Here is a 9,343-nt window from a genome sequence, read left to right as displayed (position 1 = left end):
ATGATCGACGGTAATTCCATGCCTATGGAAATACACAACGACATGAGTGTCCGGGTGTATGTTGAACTGAAGAAAGAGAATAGGCAGTTCGGGATGTATCTGTTGTGTATCACAACAACTGATAGGACGTGTGAATACAGTCTATCAGGCGAAATTGTTATTCAAGGTAGCCTACCAATAGCAGATTCAAATGGAATACAAGAAATGGATGCTAATGATTCGATAGCACTGGCAGAATCAACTTCTATTAAGGAAATAGTTATATTCGGAGGAGAGAACGATTTGATAATTTCAAACCGTAATCATAAAGAAGTCATGGTAAATTAGGTATACAATGATAAGGAAACTTTGAAAGCTGTGATGACGAAGTATGCTATTGACAATAGATTTCAATTCCGAACAAAGAGGTCAAATTCTGTAAGGTTAGTTAGTTACTGATTTTTTTGATGTATTTGTATGTCTCTATAAATTCAATACAATTATGCTAGTGTAGTGTATTAAACTGCTTACATGTATGTCTACTAAATTTGAATACATGATTATATGTGTGTTTTGATTATTATATATTTTCTAAATTCACTGTTTTGAATAATCATATGATGTGTATTTTTCGACTGTATATGTATATATACATATCCGGTATTGCAGCTACACCCTTGCATGTCTTTCTAGACAATGTGAGTGGAAATTGAAAGCTTCAAGTATCAACAGATCAGCTATGTTCAAAATCAGAGAGTTCGTGGAGAAACATACATGTCCATTAAAGGATAAGGTGTATACGCAGCATCAAGCTAATAGTGATTTTATAGCTGACATTATTAAGCCAAAATTTAGAAATTATAAGAGGAAGTATGTGCCTAGTGATATAGTAGATGATGTTAAAAATGATTTTGGGGTGGATGTGCCATACATGAAAGCATGGCGTGCTAAAGAAAAGGCTCTGACGGAGTTAATGGGCGAGCCAGCCAAGTCATACAAGAAATTGTCAGGATACATATACATTTTGGATAAAACATACCCAGGTTCTCATATAAGAATGAAGAAAACATCTGAAAATGAGTTCTTGTATCTTTTTATAGCATTGTATGCCTTTATAAAAGGGTTTGAATGTTGTCGACCCATCGTGGTTGTAGATGGCAGCCACATCAAAACAGCATACAATGGGACATTTGTTTCAGCGAGCACGATGGATGGTGCAGGTATTTCAAAATCGATCATTTCAGTTATATAAAAAGCTTATAGAACTCAAAAAAAAATTATGCATTCAATTGATTTTGCAGGGAATATACTACCTTTGGCGTATGGCGTGATTGATTCAGAAAATGATAAGTCTTGGACATGGTTCTTCGAACAGTTCAAGGAAGCTTATGGGCTACGGGAGAGCATGTGTGTTGTATCTGATAGGCATGAAAGCATCATCAAGGTTGTATCCAAAGTATATCCTAATGTTCCCCATTTTGCATGCATATGGCATCTTTGGAAGAATGTATACAATAAATATAGAAAGAGTCACAAAGTGCTGAGTGGGGTGTACTATGCAATGGCAAAAGCGTATACATAGGATGAATTTGACATGCTAATGGAAAAGGTTGAGACAGTGGATATTCGTGTAAAGGATTACTTGGAGTTAGCCGGAAGGGAAAAGTGGTCTAGGCTTTATGCTCCAGTCAACCAAGCATGGACAATGACGTCTAATATTGCTGAGTCTATCAATTCAGCTCTCGTACAAGCAAGAGAATTGCCAATATTTGATTTTCTGGAAGAAGTTAGGATTATGTTTGGGCGTTGGAATTTCACTAACCGACAAAATGGTTCATATACATTCACAACACTTGGGAAGAAATTCAGTGAAATGCTTTCCATTAATGAGCGTAAATCTGCACGCATGACGGTTAGTTTTTGTGTATCTGTTTGTGTATTTAATTTCTTCGGTATATTTCATGGTCTGTATGATTCTTATATTTATATATTAGTCGAAGTACGCCTGTAACATGCTAATATATTTTTGTTTGGTTTCTTAGGTAATACCATCAACTGAATACGTGCACACGGTAATTGATGAGGGGCGGTGTTTCATAGTTTGTATTGAAAAGAAGACATGCAGTTGCAAAGAGTTTCAGATGGAAGAGATTCCCAGCCCACATGTCTGGGATGTTCATAAGAAAAATAAATCTCACAGCCGACAACTATTGCTCAAAAATATACAAACCTGAAACTGTGATGAAGACTTATGATATCCCAGTTTATCCTCTACCGGATGAGAGTGAATGGAAAATACCTGGATACATTTTGGGAGAGGTAGTTTTCCACCGAGATACAAGAGACTGCCTGGAAGGCTAAAGAAGAAGCGCGATAATTCTTTATCTGAATGGTTTTCAACTAAACGTACAAATTCGTGTAGTAGGTGTGGACATGTTAGAAACAATAGGCGTTCTTGTACAAATGAGCCTCGAAGAAAGTAGTTGGTGTTTCCGTTCTAAATCTTGCTGTCTAATGTTTTTCAATATTGGACCAAATCAACTGCAAAGTACGATTGTCGTTTATGTTCCCCGATTTTTGGTCATGTATGTTTGTTTGGAACACTGAATAAAGGAAACGATTTTATATGAAAGCATTGAAGTGTTTGTGGTGTATTTTGTTCATGATTTAAAACTGTACCAATACTAAAGTTTAGTACTTAAACAATACTAAAGATCTGAAAGCAGAACCAGATTGTTTGAAGGAATGATATCTATCAACTATGTTCTACATCTATTTGAATGATTTGTATCCAAAATATCCCGGAACCAAAATACAATTTTCTGTGAATACAGTTTTGTGTGGATACATTACTGATTGCAGATATACAAAATCTTGTTTCGTTGTATTCAACATATGCTGATTGCATATACAGCTATGTGTGAATACAACTCTGCATACAAAAATATAGCTAGTTGCACTAACTTGTATCCAGTATATTCTGAATCCAAAATACACCTTTTGTGTGAATACAGCTTTGTATGGATACATTACTGAGTGCAGATGCAAATTCTGTCTGTGGATGTATTCAACATCTACAGATACTAGATACAACAACGTGTCAATACAACTCTGAATGCGTATACAACTATTTGCACTAACTTGTATCCGAGATATTCTGAATCAAAAATATAATTTTGTGTGAATACAGCCTTTAAGTGAATACATTACTGAGTGCAGATACAATTTTGTGTGGGTGTATTTAATATATGCTGATTACGGATACAACTATGTGTGAATATTACTCTGAATGCAAAATAATTGCTGCTTCATTCGATGAAATGCGCGTCCAAAAGTTTCTTAACTACAAGGTGTGTGTCCTCATTTTATTAAAATAACCATCAAAATTATGTATTGTGTATTCATACTATGAGATACAACACTGTACCCAACATATTTTGTATCACACGCAAATGATTCAACTCTGAATACAACTATGAGATATAACAAAACATGAATACATTGTAAAAAATCAGAATGTATTCATTAAAAAAGTAGCTGAACATTGAGTATTCATACTAACAATTGCCTTTTAGTCATACAAAATTCAACAACATAAAGGATGAAAAACACCATCATAATCTATTTTGCAGTCAAGAAACTTGAATCTAATTAACTATGTTTAATTCAACTTGATCAAAATCTATCGCTGCTCTAACTGTCTTTGGAGGAGCCTCATTGTCGCTTACGGCATCGACTTCAATCTTCTTCTGAGCGGAAACCCACAAAAGTGCACCATATCTCCTTCGAAGTAACTCAGCATCAAGATCTTTGGGTGGAATAGCTTCTCCGTGACTCAAATACTCCGCAAATGCAACAACATATATCCCGCAGTCCTTACAAATATGAAAAAGATATGTATTTTAAAACAATAATTTATCTGCGTATATGTAAGTATAGAGAATAAAGAAACAGACGTACATGCTACCGCGACTTTGCTGTGGCAGATTGTCAACAAACACAACTTCAAACGGTGCTTTGTCTTTGTATGCCGGGTGATGAGTAAAATCAATTCTTTTTTTTTCAACATAGAAGTCAGTGAGATGTAAGTACAGAGGCAACAGTGAGGCCAGTTTGTCTATTCCGCCTTAACAGCTGCATCATGACCCGCTGATCGATAGGAGTCATAAACATATAAACGTCTGTCCATGAATGATAGGACTGCCAACATCCAATGATTTTTATCTTTCATGTTGACTGGGATAAATACATAGTCAACAGAATGCCACGGGACAGTGCATTGCAACCGGTGGCCTTTCACGTATTCACATAAAATATCTTCATGTTTTCCACCGCTTCTTGCACCATCCGGGTCAGCATACACTTTGTTTATTGCATCAATTTTTGTTATGAAAACACAGTCGACAGTGGTAAACTTGAATTTGGTACTTGTGTCATACTTGGCTTTCTTTCGGAAGTAGTGAAAGATGACATCAATGTGCTGCACAAAAAAAGTATACAAACAGTAAGCGTGGAAGACATACTAATATATACTATATTTGAAAAATAAAGATACATCGCACCTGATCATTCCACATCTGTCCATCCATTGACAAAAGGTAGAACCAATTTTTGTCATTGATTTTCGGAATACCAAAGTCCATAAAATTTGGCAGTGTTGCCTTCCCTTTTTTGTAATGGTCCTCTTTGTTCTTTCTATAAAGTAAATACGAAATACATGTAACAAAATTATTTTAAAAAATCTATTAAAACAGCTAAGTGTGGTAGATAAAATAACTTACTTGGTATCATGTCTAACAAGCAACCCCTCCCTTGAATGGGTGTTTTTTGTCTAATATCTCAGTCAGCTTAACTGAACTACCTGCTTGAATTCAGTTAAATCAAAGTAAAATACAAGAAAAAATGGAATACAAGCATACAAAAATGAAATATGCAATAATACAAACCCGAAGTTGAGCCAAAATTTGTCATATAGGGGGATATTTGCAATGGCCCGAGACGTCTATCTTTACACAATGTCATCACAATTCTTGATATGGTATTTTGAGATGGAAGCAATTCGTCCGCCAACTCAAACTGAGCCACATGTTATAGTCCCTGAACAATTTGTTTGTCATCACCGATGTTCTGCTTTTTCTCTTGTTTTGGATCAACTACACCATCACAAACTGTAGTAGACGATACACCTTCATCATGGCGTAAATGGACAGTTTTTTCACCAACTGACGTGGGACTTCCTTCATTGCTATGCATTCCATCAAGAGCAATGTGGACAACATCAACTGTTCTTTGAGATGTCTCAATTGGGATCTGAGATCCGAAGCCCTACGATAACATTAGATGACACTTTTTAACGGAATTAAGCAAACTATAAAACAGTTACTAAAACTTTGAACAAAAGAGTTATAGAACAGGATTAAATACGGTTTAATACCTCTGATTCAATATGTTGTCCAAAAATGGCACCTCCTTCGTGAATCTCTTCTGTATCAGCCCTTACAGTATCTCCACTAGAATTACCCTTGGTGACACAAGCATCCCCCACTAAGCCCTATGTGTAAGGAAATACAGTATTAACATTGTATCGATGTTCAAAAAATTGTCAACTGTATATATATATATATATATATATATATATATATATATATATATATATATATATATATATATATATATATATATATATATTGTTAGTAGTGAATACATTAAGTTGTATTTTTTTGCAGATTTAATCATATATAGTCATATATACACACTATACTTATATTCATATATACAGTCAGTTGTATCAAAAATCGGTATTCGTATACATATACAGTACATATGTAGATTAAGTTGTATTCATGTATACAATCAGTTCGGTAATCAAGAAATATTCTATTCGTTTGCAGATTTAATCATATATATCATTTCATATATATCAGTTGTATTCATGTATACAGTCAGTTTAAATATATCATTTCAAACTTTAGGATAAAATTCTATAATCATATATATCAGTTTTAATCATATATATCAGTTTAATCATAAACATCAGTTGTATTCATGTATACAGTTGTATTCATGTATACAGTCAGTTTGAATATATCATTTCAAACTTTAGGATAAAATTCTCTAATTTGAATATAAACTGTGAAACTCAGGAATGTTCAAGAAATATTCTATTCGTTTGCAGATTTAATCATATACAGTCATATATACACAGTAAATTATATTCATATATACAATCTTGTATACAAATACAGGGGATGCAGCCACTTGTGTTCTCAGGTTGTATTCATGTATACAGACAGTACATATCTATATGCAGTTGTTTTCATGTATACAGTCAGTGCAGTTGTATTCATTTATATTCATGTATACACATAATTAGACATCAATAAAATTGAAATATAAATAAAGAACACTGATAAAAATGCTGATACAGACAAATTACCTCAGTTGGAATATGAGTTGTGCAAGTCTCATTTTGATTTGGTGGTGTATCAAAGATGTTGTCATCAACTGAGCGATGTATTGCAATGTCATGCCGCTGAAATGGAGATTCGCTGGCAGCCCCCTGTAAGGAAAAAAATGTATATTTATTTGACTTGAATATAGTAGTGTTTTTAATTGTTTTGTTTTACTTTGTCCAAATCATTATTCCCTTTGATAGCTTGAAGAACCTTTGTGAAGTTGTCATTGATTGTTGTGCGAAGATCATTAAACTCGTCCTTGACCTAAATTTTGAATTAAATATCAATATATTATGCTTATCATACACTTTCAAAACACATGATATAAAAATAATTGAAAGCTATAAATTACTCTTACCAACTTCTTAAAATCATCAAATTCTTGCCTTATGAGAGACAACTCGTCTTGTTTGTTGGTTGTCGAGATGTCATGCTGGACAATGGGGTTTTTGGATGCACTTGCTGATTGGAGTTTGGAGAAACTGGCATTTTAGATTGTACAAAAGGCATCCTCCCAGGGGTATTAATGTTGGAAGTTGGAACTGTTTCGGGGCGAGGACTTGTTTTCTTGGATGAAGAACCTCCAACAGGTCTCTCCTTACGTTTCTTGTGAGGTGGGGTAGAACTAAAATCATCAAAATCATCATCTACAAGCATCGGGGCAGTGGTAGTTTGTGCCACACCAATGACAAGCAGGGGCAATTGAAGACAAGCAACCTCATTAATGGTCGGCACTATGTTGTCAAATGAATGCATCTCCTAAGCAACATTTCAATTTCTGTCAGTATGTGTATAAAAATATATAATGCAATTTGTTATGTATTTGTAATTTATATACATACACCATTTTATGTATTCATGATTATGTATGTATACAAAATTAAAATAGATAAATTAAGATACAAAATTCAAAGAGTTGGAACAACAAATCACCGGCCTGTTATCTTCTTTAAACATGTCATCCATCAGGTCTTTAAAAGTTGGTTGGCTTTCTATGGTCCTCCAATTAAGAATTCTGGGGATGTTGTCACCCGACTTAACTGCAAGAGTGTTGTCAACACATGAACAACACTCGTACAACCATACTTGCATGGCAAGGGGCATTCCATGAAGCCTATAAAACTTTTTCTCAACAGTCATCTTCTGGCTGATGCTTTTGATCAAATCGCGGAATGCTAACTTACCCTATGGGAAATCTCTGTATCTACCAGTCTCCACCAATTCAAAATGTAGCCTTGATATCCTTGTAGCATTCTTCTCATTGGACAAGATATACGCATGTATGAAATATAATATAGCAATCTTAACGGCATCGCCATCATTGAGGCCCCAATTTTTGTCCCTGAAGCAATCAACCAAATCTGCCTTTTTTGGCAATTTTTTAGACCCACCAAAATATTGTTCCAATATCATGTTTTTCTGTTTTTGGTTGACTTTAAAATCGTATTCATCGTCAATACACTTCAAACCAGTAATGAGTGTGATTCCCTAAATAGAAAAGCGCAATTCCCTGCCATTTATGTCCATCAAAAAAGCATCGGTAGAACTATCCGTGAGCTCTCTCACCATGCAACACCTCAACATCTGTGCTTGGACCTCACATAACTGCATATGGATGAATACACCAAAGCAAGTATCCCCGAATAATTTGTACTGCTCATCGGTTAGTTTGTCCTTAAGCTGTTTAAATACCTCTGTATTTGTGTAACAACTCATGTGCACCGAATGTGTAAGAGGATCTTTCACAAAGAACTAATTAAATACAATATCGATAAAAACATGATCAATGATACAGTATATCAAATCTAAATACAGTTATATATACATTGTATCTATTTTTTGCACTGTGTTCACAGCTATGTTGTATTCACACCCACTACAAAGTAAAAATACAAATACAAAAACTCTAAAAAAGGTAAATGGCAAGGTGCATAATGTAGAATACTCATTACAAAATATATTGTATCAAATCTAAATACAACCATTTATACAGTGTATCTATTTTTTGCACTATGTTCACAACTATGTTGTATTCACCCCCACTAGAAAGTAAAATACAATGACTCTAAAAAAAAGGTAAATGGCAAGGTGCATAATGTAGAATACTCATTACAAAATATATTGTATCAAAACTAAAATACTCAATTTATAAAGTGTATCTATTTGCATTGTATTTTCACCAGTAAAATCATATACAAAACACATACACAGAATATGAGATTGTATTCACGACTAAAATCAAATTAAAATACACTATCAATAAAAAGGGGAAAAATTGTATCAAACATTGAAAAACTAAAAATACACAGATACATTGTATTCATAACTTCGTGAAAAGAAATACAGTACCTCCACTGTCTTCTGAGGCACATCTACAACAATATTTTTTCCCTTGCTCCTTGAAGCGTCATCGATGAGTTTTCTCCGCTTATCAGTGCTAGGTACGGATGCTTTGGAATTTGATGGAGTCTGAACTACATCTTTTCGTTTGATACTACTACTCTGGGCAGCCATTCTAGCAATAGAGCTTGCAATTTCTTGTTCATCTTGAGAGGTACACAAATCAAAAGATGGAGCATAATCAAAATACTGCACATTATTGGGTATACCTCTAGTTATTCTACTTGGAGTGCTTCCGTCCGCCATTAACCCCAAATTCGAAACTTCTTCAAAAACCCTAACAATGGCGGACACTTTTTTTGCATAAAAACGCAAAAACCCTGGCAATGAAGTAAAATTTGTTCCTTAAAATTATAGAGGGCAAGATTGTAGAGAACAAAATATACAATAGAAAACTAAAAAACTACCCAATAACTTACCTATTAGTGCGCGGCTACAATTTAGGATGCGTGAATCGGGTGAGGATCGTGTAGAAGGGAAATAGAGAAAAATTCGGAGAAGATTGCTAC

The 9,343-nt window shown here is 34.4% G+C and overlaps 1 protein-coding gene across 1 annotated transcript; it reads left to right on the top strand.

Annotated features, from left to right (window-relative positions):
* Window positions 1-360: 360 nt before the first annotated feature.
* LOC132608345 (uncharacterized) lies at window positions 361-2,340 on the top strand. Its single transcript, XM_060322380.1, has 6 exons — window positions 361-422; window positions 649-1,199; window positions 1,281-1,486; window positions 1,589-1,891; window positions 2,022-2,144; window positions 2,227-2,340. Exons 1-6 carry the CDS (start codon window positions 361-363, stop codon window positions 2,338-2,340), a joined length of 1,359 nt encoding a protein of 452 aa, XP_060178363.1.
* Window positions 2,341-9,343: the final 7,003 nt, after the last annotated feature.

The sequence above is a fragment of the Lycium barbarum genome, chromosome 8 (assembly GCF_019175385.1).
Source record: "Lycium barbarum isolate Lr01 chromosome 8, ASM1917538v2, whole genome shotgun sequence".
NCBI classification, from domain to species: domain Eukaryota; kingdom Viridiplantae; phylum Streptophyta; class Magnoliopsida; order Solanales; family Solanaceae; genus Lycium; species Lycium barbarum.
The sequence above is the reverse complement of the archived record's forward strand: the minus strand, read 5'-3'. Positions and strand labels throughout refer to the sequence as shown.

Excerpts from the sequence above, each read along its gene's own strand:
- LOC132608345 (XM_060322380.1), top strand. The coding sequence starts at position 361 with ATGACGAAGTATGCTATTGACAATAGATTTCAATTCCGAACAAAGAGG. Across the intron at positions 1,892-2,021 it reads GTAAATCTGCACGCATGACG|GTAATACCATCAACTGAATA; the intron begins GTTAGTTTTTGT and ends TTGGTTTCTTAG. Across the intron at positions 2,145-2,226 it reads AAGAGATTCCCAGCCCACAT|ACTTATGATATCCCAGTTTA; the intron begins GTCTGGGATGTT and ends ACTGTGATGAAG.